At 40.6% G+C, this 23,792-nt stretch overlaps 1 protein-coding gene across 1 annotated transcript in view; it reads left to right on the top strand.

Annotated features, from left to right (window-relative positions):
• The window catches only part of dnah5l (dynein, axonemal, heavy chain 5 like), a 233,743-nt gene that overhangs the window by 67,877 nt on the left and 142,074 nt on the right, over nt 1-23,792 (top strand). The window contains exons 31-41 of the mRNA XM_052015789.1: nt 1,336-1,464; nt 1,993-2,192; nt 5,625-5,778; nt 10,886-11,152; nt 12,026-12,154; nt 18,394-18,609; nt 20,121-20,267; nt 20,356-20,528; nt 21,140-21,318; nt 22,371-22,558; nt 22,724-22,918. Coding sequence (XP_051871749.1) covers nt 1,336-1,464; nt 1,993-2,192; nt 5,625-5,778; nt 10,886-11,152; nt 12,026-12,154; nt 18,394-18,609; nt 20,121-20,267; nt 20,356-20,528; nt 21,140-21,318; nt 22,371-22,558; nt 22,724-22,918 — 1,977 coding nt within the window. The remainder of the gene's footprint in view (nt 1-1,335; nt 1,465-1,992; nt 2,193-5,624; nt 5,779-10,885; nt 11,153-12,025; nt 12,155-18,393; nt 18,610-20,120; nt 20,268-20,355; nt 20,529-21,139; nt 21,319-22,370; nt 22,559-22,723; nt 22,919-23,792) is intronic.

The raw sequence follows: 23,792 nt of genomic DNA, 5'->3' as shown, positions 1-23,792 counted from the left end.
TACATGTTAATTAAGTGGAAAACACTGGAAGCAGTGCCGTTGAACTACATTGTTCACTTACCTTGACTCCATCCAGAAGGGTAATCTGCCAAGACCATCCTGATACCAGTGCCTTGCACAATATAACTGTGACATAAGAGCAACATACACAAAAAGTGCTGGAGGAACTCAGCAGGTCAGGCAGCATCTATGGAGGGAAATAAACAGTCAATGTTTTGGGTTGAAATTCTTCATCAGGACTGGAAAGGAAGAGGGCAGAAGCCAAAATAAGAAGGTCAGGGGAGGGGGAGGAACACACGCTGTAATATGATAGTTGAGTTCAGGTGATAGGTGAGTCCAGGTGAGAGGGGGAAGGTAGGTGGGTGGGGGAGGGGGGAGATGTAAGAAACTGGGAGGTAGTAGGTAGAAGAGGCAAAGGGCTGAAGAAAGAGGAATCTGGTAGGAGAGGGCAGCGGACCATGGAACAAAGGGAAGGAGGTGGGGAACAGATGGGCAGGTCATGAGGGCAGGGGAAGGGGAAAGAGAAGGGGGCCACAGGAGTGAGGGAAAGAGAAGGCGGGAGATGAAAGGGGGGAGAAGCAGGAGAGGGGTTACCAGAAGTTAGAGGAATCAATGTTGAGGCTGTCAACATGTCACATAACTGTGACATGTTGACAGGTGAGAACAGGCTCAAACTCCTATGAAAACTTTGATAGCAAAGCCACAGCTTCACCTTTACTGTTTACCAAAGCTGTCACAATGCTTCTATACTTGCAAATGTTCCTGACATTCAGAAGTATTTAAATCTTTTAAAAATGAAATAAACAATTTACAAATTCCAACAGATAATTTTAAAAATAAAATCACTTGAAAATTCTTAAAACACTATTTAGTAATTAAAATCATTACCACAACCAGAAATAATTTAAAAATATGCGACTTAACTCATTCTTTCTCTCCTCCTTGCAGCCATAATATCTCCATCCTTATCAGCAGGCTCACATTTTCTTGTCGATTTCCTAGAACGCTGCTGCTCCACTATTGTAGTCCATGCAAAATCCAGTGACAGAGTGCAGTGAGCAATCACTGATAAAGCTCAGCCAGCTTCTCTGTGGATATCCCAAACTTGCTGATACTCAGAATTAGGGCCATTCTTTCAGATTAATGACCTTTCATTGACTTGAAATGTTTACTCTGTTTCTCTCTGCATAGATCCTACATGACCTGCTTACCATTTCCTGCATTTTCTGTTTGTTTAGATTTCCAACATCCACAGTGCTTTGCTTTTGCTATTCTCCATTACAGGAATATAAATAAATTGTTACAATTATTGTATATTTCTTTATTATTCTATAGGCTATGATGTCAAGACACTGGGAAAGGATTGCACAGGTCACTGGCCATACTTTTGATGTTGAATCTGAACAATTCTCCCTCAAAAATATAACAGAAGCACCATTACTAAAATATAAAGAGGATATTGAGGTAAAATACTTATTTTCTATGTTTTAAAGACATCAGGACTAACATTTGGTATTCCCTGGTTAAGACACCACTTTCAAATAAATTTACAATTTACAAGTTACAAAAATTGTTCATTGAAGTATTATAAAATGTACTTTATTGAACTATTATTAAATCGCTAAATTTTGAAATGAATATTATAAAAAAAAGTCATGATAAAGAAGTCAGCCTAAGTTATTTTTAGGTAGATTTGGCAAATATTCATTTTAATTGAGTAGATGATCATAAATTAATTTAGATAGTAGTGCATTTTGGCCTGGATGATAATCCAGAGAATGTAAATTCAAATCCCATGAAACTTGACAAATTCAATTTTAATTTAAAATATTGGAAAATAATAAGTTGGTGTCAATAAAAATGGCAATGAAGCTTATGGAATCTTGCCAGCAATTTTCACATTACAAGAATGAACTAAACTAAATATGCAATAAAATCAAAGATTCAATAGGCAATACAGTGAATACTAAGTAAAGTTAATCTATCTTTCAGGACATTTGTATTAGTGCAGGAAAGGAAAAGGATATTGAAGCAAAACTAAAAGCTGTGATCAATGAATGGAGTGGTCACATGCTCACTTTTGCCCCATTCAAGACAAGGGGTGAGTTGCTGCTCAAAGGATCAGACATCATGGAGAATATTGCACTAATGGAGGATAGCCTAATGATATTAGGCTCATTAATGAGTAACAGGTAACTTACAAATAGTTTACATGGCACTTTTAAATACATAACGTTCTAGAATATGAAAAGCTAGTGTTGAAAATACTCAGCAAGTCAGGTAGCATCTACTGAGTCAGAAACTAGACCGAATCTAGCTGGATCCAATCTGCCTCCCAAACTACCCACTTGTGGTCCTTGACTGCCTGAACTTATCCAAACCACATGCAGGTCCTCCATACCTAGGAGGCATGTGGCGAAGTATAGTGAGTAGAACTCGGACAGTGTAATGCTGAAGCTTCACCACTGGAACACTCTGACAGACTTTGACAGGAGACAGAACTGGGGGTAGAGGTTGGGGAATCTTTGCCTCCTGTTATCATCTGAAGTTTCATTTACAGTTTTTAAATATTTCTAATATTCAGAGCCAAGTTATTAAGATTGTTGTAATTAATTAAAAATATAATTTAAAAAAATATTTAAACATCTGATTTTACAATGTAACATTTGTTAAAAGCACTTTAAAATACTAAGATATAATTGAAAACATTAAAATAAAATAAGTAAAATATAAACGACATTTTTATCCTCTCTGTGGTTCAGAAATCCCCATTCAGATGAATTCTGCCTGCAAGCTATGCCAGGTTTGATTTGAAGTAGCTCCCATCATAGGCCTATCCTATTTTTAAGGTGTAATGAAGGAGGTTTACAGGGAATAGAGGGGAAAGTTTCTCACACATAGAGTGTTTGATATCTCGAACACGTTGTCGTGGAAGTGGCAGAGTCAGTTACAATCACAACATTTAAGAGGCAGCTAGACAGGCACTTGAATAACCAAGGCACAGAAGGCTAATGCAGGCAAATGGAATTAGTATTGATGGGTAGAACAGTCGGCATGGACATGGTTGGCTGAAAGGCATTTTTCTGTGCTATAGGACCGCCTGACTCTATGACTCTATAATGCTGAAACGTTCTATCACTGATGGCTCTGCCTGGACATGGAAAATAAGGACATTAATATAAAATATTTTTATTTGCTAAGAGTTCTCTAGACTTGAATATGCTAGAGTGAAATACAGCTGTAAAAATGTACTTATTTAATGAAGTACTGTATTGATGTTTTTGTTATTTAAAATTGCAAGCATAAGAAGAGGAAAAGAAGTGCACATTTTGTTCCTTAAGGTTTGTTCTGCTTTTCAAAGATCATGGCTGATCTCCTTCCTTAAATCCTTTTTGCCCATTTCTGCCTGTAAAGAACAGATTTGTGTAATACCAATAACCACAATATCAACTCATCACAGGCCAATTGTTCCATGACTTTGAAAGGCAAAACACAAGAGGTGATGAATTTGAAATAAAAATTCAGGGTAGGCAATACCTGTGGAGAGAGAAACTTAATAAACTTTTCGAGTTGATGACTTTTCTATAAAATTGAGAACACTTAGAAATCAAACAATTTTTTAAGTTACTATGAGGGGGAGGGGGGAAATGATGCAGAGTTCATCTTACTTTTCCTTGGTGATTGACCATAGGGTGTCCTTTTAGACACTATTTTGGTCTTGTTATTGGAATTAGATGAAACATTCCACTAACTGTGAACAGTTTGCACCACCACCCACAGAATCAAGAACAAGCTATCAATCTTTCAATCCATTCCTTGTCCAGGGCGGTGAAGATTCCTGTATTAATTCGAATTAAACTGCAGACTCCCCCTCCCCCCCACCCCATGGTGGAGCCCTTTGGTCAATTCCTTTAAGTTTCAGTCATACTCCCCTCCATAAGCCAAGGACTTCGGTTTCCTTGAAGCTCCTTTGTAGGTCAGCATCATTTGTGGTCAAAACTATGACCATATCACGACCAGTGCACAGTGATTGCAGTGTGTACCCCTTGATGCTCATTTTCCCTGTTTACTCACCCACTGCTACCTCATTGGTGATAACATCCTTGGAAGCCTGCCAACTTTCAATGCATGATACTGTGGATGGCTTTGGGCAGCTCTAGGTCTAGAAGCCTCAGGTATGGACTGCATTGTCTTGCCATTTGGTCTGATTGACTAATTGGCCCCAGCAAGGTCACTGGCCTAATGGCTGTGGTGGGATCATGTACACAAGCAACTTGAGGGAGGATGGCAAGTCTACTGTGCAAGTCACTGTCAATTTGTTGTGATCCTACTAATCTGTTGGAGGACAGATTGCTGGGCTACTGCGACACACGGTAAGTACTTATGAACACAATAAACAACTACCCATGGTGGCAGAAGCCTGAACTCGTGTGAGACTAGTCTCTGCTTCCAGTGTAGCATGCAGACATTAGGTAGCTGTTGCTGTTGTTGCAGTAGAAGTTGCAACAATGGAAATCATTATCGTTTTGTTCAAAAGTTTGCAAATACTATTTGGGATATTTTGCTGTCCTTCGTTGCTGCTGAGCCAAAAAGCATAGATTCCAAGCTCTGCACAAAGCTCTGTTCCAGTTGATACTGGACTTCTCAATGCTCTCTGACATTGAACCAGGTTTTCTGATAGTCTTTTTTAAGAGACATTAATCTTCTTCAGTAAGCTACTCTTCAAAGTCATCATCTGAAGGTCCTGTAGCTGAACCCATTCCTGACATCTCTCTATCTATCTTATTCCACTCCTGAGGAATTGGCATCTGTGTTATCCTCCTCTTGGCTGCTGGCCACGTGCCTGGGATCTCATCTTACGCAGATCCTGCCTCTGTGCTTTCCTTTATATGTCATCTCAGTATCTGAGCTGGCATCTGCACGTATGAAAGCAGGTTGCAGGACATTTTGCTGTTCCTCCACATTTTGGCCGAGATACATTTCTTCACTGTCTAAATTTAAAAGAAGAAAAACAAGGGGTAGATCGTAATGAATGAAGTATGTTGGTAGGGGAAGGCAGGGTGTTGGTTGGCAGAGGGGGAATTTAGTGACATACGCTTACAACATCTGTGGCTTGTAAGTCATAAAAAATTGTGAAATGTTGAGCAATTGGGATGTGAGAGAATGTCACCTTTGATGGTTGAAGGACTGTTACTGGGCTTGCTGCTGATAAGTGCAAACAACCAACAGCACAGTTGCTGTTCACTGCACACACAAATCATTATAATGAGCAGGCACTATGAAGTTGGCTAGTTGCCTGCATTCTAAATGATGGGTAGAGTTAAATGTGCATAGCATTTCCTGCAGCATTTTTGAAGGCTGTGCAATTTATGTTCCACGCTTTCAAACAGGGGATGAAATATACTTTGAAAATTTCTTTCTTAATTTGGTAAAAGAAATTTTCAAAATAGTAAAGGATATAGATGAAATTTATTGAGTTTGTTTTATTATGATGAATCGAATGGCCAAGAAGCACAAGTATAAAATTAGAGGTCTGAATGATTTAACAAAGATCCATTTTTGTATCCAAACATCTTTGTCACAGTGAACAATTTCTTTTGAAGTTGTGGTTGCTTATCTGACAGGTACAATGCACCATTTAAGCCCACAATTCAACAGTGGGTACAGAAGCTCTCAAATACCACAGAAATAATTGAAAACTGGCTTACAGTTCAGAACCTTTGGATTTACCTGGAAGCGGTGTTTGTTGGTGGAGATATTGCAAAACAACTACCACAGGTTTGTACAAACTGTGAAAAACTTAATGGTATACTTTCAAAATTACAATGTTTCTGTCTTTGCAGGTATCCAGAATGTAAACGATCAAGGAAGTTTAGTGAGTGAGAAAATAAATGGCTAACAATCATGATCTTTATTCTTCTTCAATTATAATTTCTATTCTCTTGCCTCAGATAAAGAATTAGAATGTGTTATTTGTAGCAATGGTGATTAGCATAAATAACTCAGAAAAAATGGAAACTTGGAGCTTAACCTTCTCTGCCAGAAATGGATGGTGCTCCAGTATAGATACATTAAATTCTCTTTGTACATATTACAGTTTTGGCTAGATTTCATGCTACATTATGTTGCAAGTAGTGAAATTGCTGGTTCACATGAAGGGTTTTCAGAACTGCTACAAAGCTTCTGGAATGTGCTGTCAGGAATATAAGGCAAATGTTGTTGTGAATGTAGTGAATATGGACCCCACATTGGAAGTTGTTACCTCTCATTCTTTGGCATACATGCTAGAAAGAATTGGCATATCTCTGGAAGCTAGCACTTGTGAGAGGTGAAGATTAGGTTTGACTTGGAGTCAGCATGGCTATGTGCATGGAAAGTCATGCTTGATGAATTTTTTAGTTTTTTGAAGAGGTAACCAAAAGAGTAGATGAGGGTAGTGCACTGGATGTTGTCTGTTTGGACTTTAGCAGGGCCTCTGACGAGATTCCATATGGCAGGCTGGTCTGGAAGGTTAAGTCCCATGAAATCTAGGAAGAGCTAGTTTGGTGGATTCAAACTTAGCTCGGAGGTAGGAAGCAGAGGGTGGTGGTTGAAGGTTGTTTCTTGGAATGGCCAGTGACTAGTGATGTGCTGCAGGGGTCGGTGTTGGGACTCTTGTTATTCGTTATTTAAATAAATGTACAAGGCTCGATCTGTAAGTTTGCAGATGACGCAAAATTAGGAGGTGTTGTTGATAGTGAAGGAGGTTATTGTAGATGACAGGGAGATCTTGATCAGTTAGGGAAGTGGGCCGAGAAATGCTAAATGGATTTCAATACAGATAAATGTGAGGTGATGCGTTTAAGGAAAGTCAAACCAGCGTAGCACTTATACTATGAATGGTAGGGCATGAGAGGGTTTAATGGAACAGAGAAACCAAGGAGTGTAAGTGCATTGTTTGTTGAAAGCAGCATCACAGGTAGACGGTGGTGAAAAATGCATTTAGCACGCTGGCCTTCATCAGTCAGGGCATTGAGTATAGGAGTTGGGACATAATGTTGCAGTTGTATAAGTCGTTGGTGAGGCCAGACTTGGAGTACTGTGTGCAATTTTGGTCACCCTATTATGGAAAGGAAATGGTTAAACTGGAAAGAGTGCAGAGAAGATTTATGAGGATGTTGCCAGGACTAGAAGGCCTTAGTTATAGGGAGAGGATGGCCAGGCTGGGTCATCACTCTTTGGAACATAGGAGAATAAGAGGCGACTTTATAGAGGTGTTTAAAATTATGAGAAGCATAGATAAGGTAGATGGTAACAGACTTTTCCCCAGGGTAGGAGAGTCCAAAACTCAGTGGCATAAGTTTAGGGTGAGAGGGGAAAGATTTAAAAGGGACCTGAGGGGCAACTTTTTCATGCAGAGGGTGGTGAGTATATGGAATGAGCTGCCAGAGGAAGTGGTTGAGGCAGGTACAAAAGTATCATTTAAGAACCATAGAACCATACAGCACAAAACAGGCCCTTCGGCCCACCATGTTGTGCCGTCCATCAAAACACCCCCACACTACCTAACCCCTTCCTCCCGCATATCCCCCCATCCCACACTCCTCCATATGCCTATCCAACAAGCTCTTGAACCTGTCCAATGTATCTGCCTCCACCATCACCCCAGGCAGTGCATTCCATGCACCAACCACTCTCTGGGTGAAAAACCTCCCCCTGACATCTCCCCTGAACCTCCCACCCATAACCTTAAAGCCATGCCTTCTCGTCTTGAGCATTGGTGCCCTGGGAAGGAGGTGCTGACTGTCTACTCTATCTATTCCTCTCAGTATTTTATATACCTCTATCATGTCTCCTCTCATCCTCCTCCTTTCCAGTGAATAAAGCCCTAGCACCTTAAGCCTCTCCTCATATTCAATACTCTCTAATCCAGGCAGCATCCTGGTAAATCTCCTCTGCACCCTCTCCAACGCCTCCACATCCTTCCTATAATGAGGCGACCAGAACTGAACACAGTACTCTAAGTGTGGCCTAACTAGAGTTTTGTAAAGCTGCATCATCACCTCGCAGCTCTTAAACTCAATCCCGCGATTTATGAAAGCCAACATCCCATTGGCCTTCTTAACTGCTCTTTCCACCTGTGAGGCAACTTTCAATGAACTGTGAATATGAACCCCCAGATCCCTCTGCTCCTCCACACTGCCAAGTACCTTGCCATTTACCCAGTACTCTGCCCTGGAGTTTGTCCTTCCAAAGTGTACCACCTCACACTTCTCCGGATTGAACTCCATCCGCCACTTGTCAGCCCAGCTCTGCATCCTATCAGTATCCCTCTGTAAGCTCCGACAGCCCTCCACACTATCCACAACACCGCCTATCTTAGTGTCGTCCGCAAACTTACTAACCCAGCCCTCCACCCCCTCATCTAAGTCATCTATAAATATCACAAAAAGTAGAGGTCCCAGAACTGATCCCTGCAGGACACCACTAGTCACTGCCTTCCAATCCGAGGGCACTCCTTCCACCACAACCCTCTGCTTTCTACATGCAAGCCAATTCCTAATCCACACAGCCAAGCTTCCTTGGATCCCTTGGCCTCTGACCTTCTGAAGAAGCCTACCATGAGGAACCTTATCAAACGCCTTACTAAAATCCATGTAAACCACATCCACCGCACTGCCCTCATCAATCTTCCTGGTCACCTCCTCAAAGAACTCTATCAGGCTTGTGAGGCAAGATCTTCCCTTCACAAAGCCATGCTGGCTGTCCCTAATCAGTCCATGTTTCTCCAGGTGTTCATAAATCCTGTCCCTTAGAATCCTTTCTAACAGCATACCCACCACAGACGTGAGACTCACCGGTCTATAATTCCCTGGCCGATCCCTATTACCTTTTTTGAACAAGGGGACAACATTCGCAATCCTCCAATCCTCTGGCACCATCCCCGTGGACAACGAGGACTCAAAGATCCTTACCAGCGGTTCAACAATCTCCTCCCTAGCCTCTCGAAGCAGCCTGGGGAAAATCCCGTCAGGCCCCGGAGATTTATCTGTCTTAATATTATTTAACAACTTCAACACATCCTCTCTCTTGATATCTACAACCTCGAGAACATTACCCCTACCAGCACTCCCTTCCGCATCATCAAGACCCCTCTCCCTGGTGAATACCGAAGAGAAGTACTCATTGAGAACTCCCACTTCCGCCGCCTCCAGGCAAATTCTCCCACCTTTGTCCTTAATCAGACCTACCTTTACCCTAGCCATCCTCCTACCCTTCACGTACTCGAAAAAGGCCTTGGGAGTTTCCTTAACCCTACTAGCCAAAGCCTTTTCATGTCCCCTTCTAGCTCTCCTCAGCCCTTTCTTAAGTTCCTCACTACCCTATATTCCTCACGGGCCCTGTCTGAACCTTGCTGCTTATACCTCAGGTACACTACCTTCTTCTCCCTAACAAGTCGTTCCACCTCTCTCATCACCCACAGTTCCTTCACCCTGCCATTCCTTCTCTGCCTCACCGGGACATATTTATCCCTAACATCCTGCATAAGATCCCTGAACATCGACCACATCTCCGTGGTACATTTTCCTTCAAAAAGGACATCCCAATTTACACTCCCAAGTTCTCTCCTTATAGCCTCATAGTTCGCCCTTCCCCAATTAAAAATCCTCTTGTCCTCTCTGAACCTGTCCCTGTCCATGACAATTTTAAAGGTTATGGAGCAATGGTCACTGTCCCCCAAATGCTCACCCACCAATAGATCCTTCACCTGTCCCTGTTCATTTCCTAAAACTAGATCTAACATGGCATTCCCTCTCGTCGGCCTGTCAACATACTGTGTCAGGAATCCCTCCTGGACACATTTAACAAATTCCGTCCCATCTAAACCTTTGGCACTAAGCAGGTTCCAGTCTATATTTGGGAAGTTGAAGTCTCCCATTATAACAACCCTGTTATTTTTGCTTCTCTCCAAACACTGCCTGCCAATCTGCTCCTCTATATCTCTACTGCTACCAGGGGGCCTATAGAATACTCCTAGTAGAGTAACTGCTCCTTTCTTGTTCCTTAATTCCACCCATATGGACTCTAGAGGTGATCCTTCTACAACATCCATCTTTTCCACAGCCGTAACAGTGTCCCTGACCAGTATCGCCACCCCTCCTCCTCTTCTCCCCCCCATCCCTCTTAAAACACCGAAAACCAGGAATATTCAATATCCACTCCTCTCCTGACGTCAGCCACGTCTCAGTAATAGCCACGATATCATAGTCCCCCATACTTATCCAAGCCCTCAGTTCATCCCCCTTATTCCTGACACTTCTTGCATTTAAGTAAACACACTTCAGTCCATCTACCTTACTACTTTTATCGCCTGTATTCTGCTTCTCCTTCCCCAAAGCCTCTCTACCTGTTTGATCTAACTTTTCCCCATCCCCTTCTTCCTCTGACCTACTCCTCCGGTTCCCTTCCCCCTCACAAACTAGTTTAAACCCTCCCGAACCACCCTGTATGTGGATAGGTACATGGAAGGGCAGGGCTTGGAGGGATATGGGCCAAATGCGGGAAATTGGGACTTATTAGGTGGGCACTGTGGTCAGCATGGACTGGTTGGGCCGAAGGGCTTGTATCCATGCTGTATTGCTCCATGCTCCATACGACATTGCAAGAATAGCTACATAAATTAGTACCCTGGCTAATGAACAATCAATATTTTGGATAATGTATACATTCTAACTGTTTAGCTCTCATCAATCAAATCTGATTTCATAGTTCAACATGCTCCCTTCTAGTCCAGACATAAGATGATCCTTAAAAAATGATAATTATTTTCTATCATCTGGAAATGGCTGCAGTATCATCTATTAGGAATTATTTTGATTAAAATAAACCCTCTGCTCTGTTCTAGGAGGCCAAAAGATTTCAGAACATTGATAAGTCATGGCAGAAGATTATGCAACGAGCTCATGACAATACAAACATCGTGCTGTGCTGTGTAGGTGATGAAACCTTAGCACAACTTTTACCACATTTACTGGAGCAGTTAGAGATGTGTCAGAAATCACTTACTGGATATCTGGAAAAGAAACGCCTACTATTTCCCAGATTTTTCTTTGTTTCTGATCCAGCTCTGCTGGAAATCCTTGGTCAAGCCTCTGACTCTCACACAATACAGGTAGGATGATTTTAGTCTGACCACTGGATGTTTTTATTTTTGTGAAAGTATATGCTTGAGGTTCTGTATTTGCAGCAATAATACTCTGCTGCCCCAGTATTTATTTTTGCATATGGTTTCTTAAAATATCAATTAGGAACAGATGGAATATGACGAAAAACATATGTCAGTGTTTCTTTATTTCACTTTATCTTTATATTTTTAATTAATTTCCAGTGTGTTGATGTGTTTTTACAAGCAATCACTTATTATTTCTTAGATAATCTTGTTATTTGGTTATTTAAATGTATTTGAACAGTTTTTAAATATCACTCATTATCAGAGATACTTAAAAATCTTCAAAGACCATTGAGGGCAACAAAATGCTATAATGGTGGTCCAGGGCCAGGGCCTCAAATGAGGTCTAGTCACCGCTCAAGGATCACTTTGTTTCACAGGATGGCTGATAAATCAAGGCCTTGAGGTCACTTGCAAACATAGGGTTGCAAGAAGTAAACATGGCCACAGGAAAGAGTTAAAAATACAAGGTGTTTGGTTAGCATTAATCAAGAGAAGAAATTAACGTTTCAGGTATAACACTTTAGATTACGGATTTCCTGACTTTGCTTTCTCTTCACGAAAGCTGGGCACCTCATATCGTGACTGGAGTTAAACAAATTTAGTGGGTCACTGTCAAAATTATTGACAACACAAATAACCTGTACAATAGTAGTTACAGAACTGGGGGGAAAGTAATATTACATTGGAAAGAAGAATGTTGAAAGATTAATATAAAACTACATCGAAAATGTGCCCTGAATAACGATATCTAGCACAAATAATGTATTTTAGTCATATTAAGAATACTAAAATAAAATATTTTGACTATTTCAGGCTCATCTCCTAAGTCTTTTTGACAACGTTAATAGAGTGGGGTTCAATGAAAAAAGTTATGACCAGATCCTTTGCTTTGAGTCTCAGGAAGGAGAAAAAGTTGATCTCATTGAACCAGTCACAGCACAGGTGAGAACAGACCCAAGATAATTGAAAAGAAGTAAGGAATTGCAGATAATCGCAGAAAAGCCTTTATTAGTTCACCCGTTCAGGAAGACCCAGAAGTTCTGCTTATTGTATCCACCTGTAGTTTTATTTTTAACATTCCTGTAGGTTTTGGTTCCATATGTATCCAGGAGATAATTCTACATGCATGTTGATCACTTCCTTTGTGATAAAGAACCTCCTGAAATCAAATGCCTTGTACTCAAGATGCTGTGAACCAGGGCATTGTACAGTTTGAATCACAGAATCATAGGAAAGCTACAGCAAGGAGGAGGCCATTTTGTCTGGCAAGACCACAATGACTTTATTTATGAGCAATCCAGTTAGCCATAATCATAGAACATAGAATAGTACAACACAGGACTGGCCCTTCAGCCCATGATGTTGTGCTGAACCAATTAAACCAATGACTTCTAATTAATCTAATCTCTTTTCTCCACACATTGACCATATTCCTCCCTTCTCTGCATATTCATGTGCCTATCTAAGAATCTCTTAAATGCTCCTATGCTATCTGCCTCTACCAACAGTTCATTCCAGGCCCCCACCTCTCTCTGTGTAAAAAGAACTTGCCACGCACATCTCTTTTGTACTCTCACCTTAAGTACATGCCCTCTAGTACTTGACATTTCAATCCTGGGAAAATGATACTGGCTGTCTACTCTCTCTATGCCTTGCATAATTTTAGAAACTTTTATCAAATCTCCCCTCAGCTTCCGCCACTCTAGAGAAAATAGCCCCACCCTGTCCAACCTCTCCTCAGAGAACATGTCCTCTAAACCAGGCAGCATCCTGGTAAACCTCCTCTGCACCCTCTCCAAAGCCTCCACATCCTTCTTGTAATGAGGCGACCAGAAATGAATGCAATACTTTAAATGTGGCCTAACCAGATTTTTATAAAACTGTAACATAACTTAATGGCTCTTGAACTTAATACCTCGGCTAATGAAGGTAAGCATGCCATATGCCTTCTTTACCACTCTATCAACCTGTGCGGACACTTTTAGGGAGCCATGTACCTGGACCCCAAGATCCCTCTGTTCGTCAATGCTGTTAAAGGTCCTGCCATTAACTGTGTACTCTCCCTTTATGTTGGATCTCCCGAAGTGCAGCACCTTGCCCGGATTAAACGCCATTTGCCACTTCTTCGCCTATATTGCAACTGATCTATATCCTGCTGTATCCTTTAGCAATATTCTATGAAATCCACAACGCCACCAATCTTTGTGTCATCTGCAAACTTACTCACCCACCCAACCAAAATTTTCATCCCAATCATTTATATATATGATAGACAACAGATATCCCAGTACAGATCCCTACGGAACACCACTAGTCACAGACCTCCATCCAGAATGAGACCCATCCACCACTGTCCTCTGTCTTCAATGAGCAAGCTAATTTTGGATCCAATCAGCCAAGTGATCTAATTTTCTGAATGAGCCTACCATGTGGAACCTTGTTGAATACCTTTCTAAAATCCATGTATACAACATCTATTAATCTACCTTCATTAATCAAACTCCTCTACCCTCTTCCTGTAAATTCTTTCCCTTTCAATACCTATCCACTCTCTTCTGAATTTTACAACTGAATTTTCCTCCACTAGAATCTCTGGCATAATAGATCGGGATAGCAATAATATAAGAAGTAGGGGAGAAGTTTCTGAAGTCTGGAGAACTTTGTAGTTCAGGATACTGTATTTCTGGCCTATTGAGGAAGGCTGCTTTGCTGGACTTGGTCTTTGGTCAAACCAAACAAAGGAAATATCATCTTGGAAATAGTGATCATAATATCAAAATGTTTAGAATAGGAATGGAAAAGGATATAAACCACTTCAAGGTAAGAATAGTCAATTAGAGTAAGACTGATTTCAATGGAGTAGGAACAGATCTGTCCTGGGTAGACTGGAATCAAAGCATGGCAGGCAAAATAGTAATTGAACAATGAAAGGTCTTTAAAATGGAAATGTTTTAGCTAACGGATTTATGAAGGGAAAATAAGGTTTGATTAATCTGCTGGAGTTCTTTGAGAATGTAACTAGTAGAATAGATAAGGACCAAACAGTGTATGTGGTGTATTTGAATTTCTGGAAAGCTTTCAATAACATCTCATTAAGGAGGTTGGTTAACAAGATTAGGGCACTCAAAATTGGGGGTAATGCACTGACATGGATTGAGAATAGAGTATTTGATAAAAATAACAAGGAGTGGGAATGAATGAATCCTCCTCAGATTGGCAGTCTGTGATTCGTGGAGTATTGCAGGCACCAGTGCTTGGGGCCCAAACTATTCACCATATGTACATCAATGATTTGGCTGAAGAAACGAAGTGTCTCATTTTCAATGAATCCTACATTAGGTGGTATTGCAGGTAGAGGGGATATGATGAGTTTTAAAGGGATAGGAACAAGTTGAATGAGTAATCGAGAACATGGCGGATGGAATATAATCTGGAAAGACATGATATCATCCACTTTGTTGCACAAATCGGTGAAACGGAGGACTTGATAATTGAAGAGTGATGAGTTAATGTTGAAATTCAAAGGGAGCTAGGTGTACCTGTACATAAGTCACAGAAGGCTAACGTGCTGGTACTTGCAAGCAAGTTAGGAGAGTAGGTAGTATATTAACTTTTATTACAAAAGGATTTGATTACAGGACAAATGATGGCTAATTATTGTATAGGTCCTTGGTGAAACTGTACCTGGAGTATTGTGATGAGAAACTCCTTCATTCAGAGGGTGGTGAATCTATAGAATTCTCTACTCCAGAGGCTGTGAAGGCTCAGTCATTGTGTTAAATCAAAATGGATTGATAGATCTTTGGACATTAAGAGAATCATGGAATATGAGATTGCACTGGAAAATGAGATGGAAGATCAGCCATGTGGTTAACAAACTCCAGTTGTGAACAAAGTTGAGTAACCAAGTTGATTACAGAAAGCTCAGGCACAAAGAATGGAAATAAGAGGGAGCACAAGAATGAACTGGCAGCACAGGGGAATCAAAAAATATACTGCAGGCATGTGAACAGGAAACAGGTATTCAAGGTGAGGCTGGGTTGAGCTGAAACTGAGAAGTTTCATTACAGATTACTGAAAGTTTCATTCATGAAACTGAAAAGCTGTTACAGAGACCTGGTTTCGTGAGGGGCAGGACTGGCAGCTCAGTGTTCCTGTGTTTCATTGTTTTAGAGATGGGAGTAAAAGAGGTGGAGGGGTTGCACTACTGATAAGAGAGAATGTCACAGCTGTACTCAGAGAGGACATACTGGAGGACTCATCCACAGAGGCAATTTGAGTGAAGCTCAGAAGCAGGATAGGTGCAATTATGCTGATGGAATTATACCAAAGGCCCCCAAGTAGCAACCGAGAGGTGGAGGAGTAGATATGTAGACAGATTATGGAAAGGTGCAGAAACTACAGGGTTGTCATAGTGGGGGCCTTTATCTTCCCTGGTATTGAATGGAACTTCCTTAATACAAGAAGCTTAGATGGGGAGGGGGGGGGGGAAGATTTCTTCAATGCATCCAAGAGGGGTTCTTGAAATAGTATGTGGAGAGTCCAACTAGAGGAGAGAACATACTGGACCAAGTTTTGGGAAATGAGCCAGGCCAGGTGACAGACCTGATAGTGGGTGAACATTTTGGGAATAGTGACCATAACTCATGTGTTAAGATAGTTATGAGTAAGGATAAAATTGGGTCTTGCAGAAAGCTACTAAATTTGGGGAGAGAAAATTATGAAAGGATAAGGCAGGAGCTAAGGGGCATTGATTGGGAGCAGCTGCTGTCTGACCAGTCCATGTCTGACGTGGGAGTTACTTAAAGACCAGCTGAGCAGAGCTCAGGATTTGCATGTTCCAGCAAGGAGTAAGGCAAGGATGCTAAGGTAAGGGAACCTTGGATGGCCCAAGAGGTCCGAACTTCAGTCAGTTAGAAAAAGAAGTATACATAAAGTTTAGGAAGCTAAAATTAGACTAGGCCCTTGTGGAATATAAAGATAGCAGGAAAGTACTCTAGCAGGCGATTAGAAAGGCCAAAAGGGATCATGAAATGTTCTTAGCAAGCAGGGTTGAGGATAATCCCAAGGCATTTTATACTTATATTAAGAAAAAGAGGATAGCTAAGGAGAGGGTAGGTCCACTCAAGGACAAGGGAGGGAATTTGTGCTTGGAGACAGAGCAAGTGGCTGAGGTACTAAATGAGTACTTTGCATCAGTGCTTACCAAGAAGAAATTAGAGGGTAGTGAAAACAGAGTGGGGCATGCTAATGTGCTGGGACATTTTGAGATTAAGAGGGAGGTAGTGCTGGGTCTTCTGTAAAGCATTAAGGTGGATAAGTCCACAGAGCCAGATAGCATACATCGCTGAATATTGAAAGAAGCTAGTGAGGAGATTGCTGGGATTTTGACAAGGATCCTTGTGTCCTCACTACCAACAGGTGAGATCCCGGGGAACTGGAGAGTAGCAAATGTTGTACCTTTGTTCAAGATAGGAAATAGGGATAATCCAGGTAATTGTAGGCAAGTGAGCCTCATGTCAGTGGTAGGGAAGCTATTGGAGAGGATACTGATGGATAGGATTCATGCATGTTTGCAAAGGCATGGCCTGCTTAGGGACAGACAGCATGGCTTTCTGCAGGACAGGTCATGCCTTATAAACTTGATCGTGTTTTTTTGAGGAGGTAGCAAAGGAGCTTGATGAGGGTAAGGCAGTGGACATTATCTCCATGGACTTTAGTAAGACACTTGACAAGGTCCCACATGGTAGGTTGATTCAGAAGGTAAAATGCATGGGATCCAGGCTGAATTGCGAGTTTGGATTCGGAATTGGCTTGCCCAGAGAAGACAGAGAGTAGGGGTGGAAGGCTGTTATTCTGGCTGGAGGTCTGTGACCAGTGGTGTTTCACAAGGATTGGTGCTGGGACCTTTGTTGTTTGTGATAGATATCAATGATTTGGATGAAAATGTAGATGGGTGGATTAGCAAGTTTGCGGATGACACCAAGATTGGTGGAGCTGTGGACAGTGTAAAGGACTATCAAGGAATACAGTGGGATGTAGGTTAGTTACAGATACGGGCAGAGAAGTGGCAGATAGAGTTTGATCCTAGTAAGTTTGAGGTGTTGCACTTTGGGAGGTCAAATGAAAGAAGTAGTATACAGATAATAGTAGGCCCCTTAATAATACTGAGGTACAGAGGGATCCTTGGGTTCAGGTCCATAGTTCACTGAACGTGGATACGCAAGTGGATAAGATGGTAAAGAAGGTGTATGGTATGCTTGCCTTCATTGGTAGGGGTGTTAGGTATAAGAGTAAGGAACTCATGCTGCAGCTATATAAAACTTTAGTCAGGCCGCACTTGGAGTATTGTGTGCAGTTCTGTCACCCCACTATAAGAAGGATGTGGAGACTGTGGAAAGGGTACAGAAGAGGTTTACCAGGATGCTGCCTGGATTAGAGGGTATGAGCTATAAGGAAAGGTTGGACAAACTTGGGTTGTTCTCCCTCGAGCGTCAGAGGCTGAGGGGAGACATAATAGAGGTTTTTAAAATTATGAGAGACATAGTTAGGGTAGACAGTGAGAATCTGTTCCCCAGGGTAGAAATGCCAAAGACTAGAGGACATGATTTTAAGGTTAGTGGCGAGGTGGGTGGCAACTTTTTTACGCAGAGAGTGGTAGGTGCCTCGAATGGGTTACCTGGGGTAGTAGTGGAAGCAGGCAGTTTGGTGGAGTTTAAGAGGCTTTTAGATAGACACATGAATATGAAGGGAATGGAGAGATATGGATGATACACAGGAGGAGGACAGTTAGTATAAATTGGCATCAAGATCAGCAAAATATTCTGGACTGAATGGCCTGTCCAGTGCTGTGCTGTTCTATGTTCTAAAAGGAAATTTACTCATGCAGGTAGAGAACATGGTTGAGATGCAAAATAAAACATTCTGGGCACGTAGAGTTGATGCTGTTTTCCTTGCTTCTATGGTCACTCTCACATTTTAGGATAGATAAAACATGTGGTTAAATTTGTTTTTTTTGACACGGGATCAATGAAAATGAAAGGAGTTGGTTAAAAAATGTGCATGCTGAAAGTTGTCTTAATGTAATTTCTCTTTTTATTATGCAACTTTTCTAAAATGTATGCTTTCAGACTGAACTGTTGACATATTATCTGATTTCTTTGAATTATCTCATCTTTTAGGGCAATGTGGAAGTCTGGCTGGGGCAGCTCCTGAATGGAGTCAGAAAGACAATTCACAGCATTATTCGACAAGCTTCAATAGCAATCACTGACAGTGAAATTAAACTATATGAGTTTCAAAATATGTTCCCTGCACAGATAGGTTTGCTGGGTATTCAGATGATCTGGACAAAAAACTCAGAAGAAGCTTTGAATAATGCTAGATTTGATAAGAAGGTAATGGAAATTAATTATTAAGTTTGTTTTAGTCACTGTTGTGGTATATAGCCATGTACTGTTAATTCATCTGCCATCTCCTTGTTTTACATTAATTGCCAGACTCACTTACAATAGGATCAATACTCATTTTGTTAAAAGTTTCCTTTTTTAGAAACATCTTAAAACTTCAACAAAGCTTTCAGTCATCTATCGGAGCCACTCCTGACTTAATATCTGTTTTCCATTTGTTTGTCTGAAGTGTCGGATGCAGCACAGTGGTACATCCAATAGAGCTGCAACCTCACAGCTCCAGTGACCTGGGTTCAATCTTGACCTCAGGAGCTGTCTGTGCTGACTTTGCTTGTTCTCCCTGTGACTATGTTGGTTTCTTCTGGATGCTGCAATTTCCTCCCACATCCCACTGATGTGCAAATTGATAGATTAACTAGTCACTGTAAATTGCCTCTAGTGTGTAGGTAAGTGGTAGAATTTGGGGGGAGCTGACAGGAATTTGAGCTGCCAGAGGAGGTGGTAGAAGCAGATACAAATACAGTGTTTAAAAGGCATTTGGGCAGTTACTTGGATAGCAAAGGCACAGAGGCAGAAAGGCCTCATGAAGGCAAATGGGATCATGGTCGGCATTGATTAGGTGGGCAGGGAGGCCCCTTACTGTGATGTATGATTCTATAATTCAATGAATAAAATGGGAATAATGTAAATGGGTGCTTGATGCTCTGCATGGGTTTGATGGGCCAAAGGGCCTGTTTACAGGCTGTCTGACTCTACAACTCCATAGTTATATACTGACTAGCTTTATCTTGTGTTCTTTTTTTTCCTTATTATTCTGTCCAATCTTCTGACCTGCCTCTCTGCAGTAAATTTCTAAGTGTGTATGATCCTGCTTGTACTTTGAGTCTGTACACCACATGGAATGCAATGATTCAAGACTGTAACTCGCCGCCAACTTCTCAAGAACTGCCAGCGATGTTCATATTCCATTACCTAATTAGAGATACGTTATCCTTCAAATAGTTTTGTTGCCATTCAAATATTTATCACCAGTGCTGTACTTGAATAGCAATGTATTGTGGATCCCTCAGTATCAAGGCCAGATTGCCCAACCCTCTGACATTATCAGAATCTCTCGCCTCCTTCTTGACTGTTCCTGGAGTCTCTGGTCTTCCTGTCACCCACTCTTGGGATCTCTGGGCCCCCCTCTTATGTGTTCCTTGAGTCACTCGTCTCTCTCTCAGATACTTCTGGGATCTTTTGCCTCCATCTCTACTGATTTTAGCAAATTACTGCAACTAATATATGATAAATATTAATAATCCACAATTTTTATGTATTGTTCATAATTTTTTGAAGTTCATTCCACACTTTAGGTGAGGCCTTATTCAGCAGGCATAAAGTTTACATTGCTGCCTGTAACCATTATGTGAGGGTGAGATGTAAAACATCTAACCAAACATGAAATCTGAATAATATAACTCTGAAAATATTGAAACATTAAATTTTGTTTGTTGCAGATCATGCAAACAACGAATCAGGCATTTCTGGATATGCTTAATGATTTGATTGACATGACAACTCGAGAACTAACAAAAATGGAACGAACAAAATATGAAACACTTATCACCATCCACGTACACCAGAAAGACATTTTTGATGATCTGGTATGTAATCTTGTTTCCTAAAACTAATGTTAACGCAACATGATGCAGGATGTATGTAATCCTATTATTTCTTGCAATATTGCATTAGGTTCGGATGAACATTAAATCCCCATCCGACTTTGAATGGCAAAAACAATCCCGGTTTTACTTTGTAGAGGACACAGACAAATGTATTATTCAGATCACAGATGTTGAGTTCAACTATTGCAATGAATACCTAGGCTGTACAGATAGACTTGTAATAACACCATTAACCGACAGGTAAGATATTTATTTGAAAGAAGTCCATTATTTGAATAATGCTGAATATTTAATACACATTCATTAGTATACTGTGTACTTGGATATACAATCTGGATATGGTCAGGAAAAAATGCATGCAACCCTACACTGGCTGTTCTCTGTATCTGCAAATTTTGAAACTGAATTCTTTTTTCCAAAATATAAATCAGTAATATAAATTGGCAAACCAGTGATTCTAGGACTGATCCAGTAGGATTTTATAACATGTCTGAACAGCCAGCATTACCATCACTCTGTTCACCATTTTTCAGCCATCTAGCTATCCATTCTGCTGCATATCTCCTGACACTGCATGTGCTGACATTAATCATTATTTTTTTATCTACTTTATCAAAGGCCTTTTACAGATCTAAGTATATTATTTTCACTTCATTACACTTTGCTATTCTCTCTGATATCTCTTCAGTGAGGTTGGTCAACCACGATCACATTTTGATAAACCATGTTGGCTTTTCAATATCATTTTTTTGACCTTTTCCTTTTTTCTCCCTCAGTAGTAGTTTCTTTCTTACCACATATTTATTGTTATTCCACAACATAAAACTAATTTCTTTTTATGAACGTTTCAGATGTTACATTACACTGTCTCAGGCCTTAGGCATGAGCATGGGTGGTGCACCAGCAGGACCTGCAGGCACAGGAAAGACAGAAACCACCAAAGACATGGGGAAATGTCTTGGAAAGTATGTTGTTGTATTTAACTGCTCAGATCAGATGGACTATAGAGGTCTAGGCCGCATCTATAAAGGTAAGGGGGTAATGCTTGTTTTCTTTGAGCATGTGCTGTTTATTAGACATTAAATTCTGTGGCATGGTATATTATTACTAGATTATATGCTAGAATTTCAAAGATGCGATGTTTTGGGAGGGCAAATAAAAAAAGAAATTTCATTATTTAGCAATTATATAATGCAGTGAGGAGTTAGGAAGGTAAATGTCATATTGATCTTTATTGCCAGGGTGTTAGAATTTCGAAATAGAGAGGTATTGCTACAATTATACAGGATGTTGGCAAGTGCCTGGAGCATTGTGTACAGTTTTGGTCTTCTTAAGAAAGGATATAGTAACATTATAAGCAGTCCTTACACCTCAGGAATTAGAATGGTGAATCTCTTTTAGACTGTTCATAATGTGACTATATCCTTTCTTAAGTAAGAGGACCATAAATGTACACAGTGCTCCAGGCACTTGCCAACATCCTATATGATTGTCCTGTCATGAAAAGCTCAAGAAGTTGGATCTGTGTTGCCTGGCATTTAGAGGAATGATGGGTGACCTTATGGAAACATGAGATTCTAAGGAGGCATGACAGGGTAGATGTTGAGACATTTCCGCTAGTGGGAGTCTTGAAGGAGACATGGTTACAAGGTAAGAGGCGTCATTTAAAATGAAGGTGCGTAAGAATTTTTCTGGCAGAAAGTGGTGAATCTCCGAAATTCTCCACCCTGGAAGGTGGTGGAGGCTATATTACTGGAGGCATTAAAGAGGTGGTAGATCCATTTTTGAAAGATTGAGGAACCAAGGACTATGGGCAACTGGCACAGAAGAGGAATTGAGACCTGGGGCAGATCAGCCCTGAACATATTGAATGGCAGGGCAGGCTTGAGGAAACAGGTAGAATACTCCTGCCCCTAATTTTCTTGTGTTTGTGTGTTCTTTGGATTCTTTATTAACTTTAATATTCCCCAAAATGCTTTATGATCAATTAACTAATTTTGAAGTGTAATGGTGGATTCAGTCGATAACTCGTCAAACAATTTTGACTATCAGATATGTGAATTACTGTTCTTTTGTTTTCAGGTCTGGCTCAGTCTGGTGCATGGGGTTGCTTTGATGAATTTAATCGTATTGAGTTGCCTGTGCTATCAGTAGCTGCTCAACAAATTTATATTGTACTACAGTGTAAGAAGAACAAAAAATCGCATTTTTTCTTCACTGATGGTGACACTGTAGAAATGGACAGAGAGTTTGGTATATTCCTAACAATGGTAAGAGAAAGTTCAGTATCAAAAAAATAAGATGAATTTTGATTTAAGACAAAATACAGCTGCAGCAATTTCAGCATGTATTTTGGAATATGTCATATTAGTAATATTTTAATAGTGCAATATTTACGCTTTGCAAGTAATTGCTCGCATCAATTTTAATTTTAGAACCCAGGCTATGCAGGACGTCAGGAACTACCTGAAAATCTAAAGATTCAGTTCCGTTCAGTAGCCATGATGGTGCCAGATCGTGCTATTATCATGCGAGTCAAATTGGCCAGTGCCGGTTTCCGTGATAACCAAATCCTTAGTCGAAAGTTTTATACACTCTACAAACTCTGTGAGGAGCAGTTATCTAAACAGGTAAATGAAACTATTGTATGTGATATCTTCTTCTATTGATACTTATCATAACATTAGATGAGATTTCCTCAGATCTTTTAAGACAATCAGCTGAATCTTACTGATTCAGTCTTATTACCCAGATGCGGTGGGCCTAACTAGTTGGCCCAGTGAGTCCCAGACTCCAGTGATGTGGCCTGAGCAGAGCCATCATTGGTGCACTAAAGAAATGCTGCTTACAGGAGGCCCCTGAAAGTTTTATCTCTGACAAAACCCATCCCAAGATTTAATAGATGTGACAGCTTTGGGGATAGAACAGTATAGCACAGGAACAGACCTTTTGGCCCACGATGTCTATACTGACCATGATGCCAATTTAAACTGCACATCTGCCTGCACATGGTCTACATCCCTCAATTATCTGCCTATTCCTGTATCTGTCTGAATGCTTCTTAAATGTTGCTATCGGATTTGCTTCCACTACTTTCGCTGGCAATGCGTTCCGGGTGCTTTTCTGTGTAAAAAAGCTTAATACGGTATTTAAGAGTCTATAAATCCTTGATATTCAGAGACATTTAAAAACTATTAAACATGAAGTGATTTTTTTTAAATTACAAAATAAGAGTAGACCACTACTGAGAACATTAAACCACATGAAAATAATTTTACAGGTGTTTTTTCCTATGCTGGATGTCTGCTGTCCTGTAACCTCCTTTGAAGTTATTGGGATCATGATCTATTCCCTGCACAGGATATGAGAGGCAGTGATCCAGTGTAAATTCTGAGGAATCCCACAAGATAAAATGCCATTGGACTCCATGTGGAATCCATTAACAGCATATGATACTTGTATTGCTATCTTCCTTTAGTGATTTTGGGACTTCTGCATTTGCAG

The sequence above is a fragment of the Pristis pectinata genome, chromosome 5 (genome assembly GCF_009764475.1).
Source record: "Pristis pectinata isolate sPriPec2 chromosome 5, sPriPec2.1.pri, whole genome shotgun sequence".
NCBI lineage: Eukaryota > Metazoa > Chordata > Chondrichthyes > Rhinopristiformes > Pristidae > Pristis > Pristis pectinata.
The sequence above is the reverse complement of the archived record's forward strand: the minus strand, read 5'-3'. Positions and strand labels throughout refer to the sequence as shown.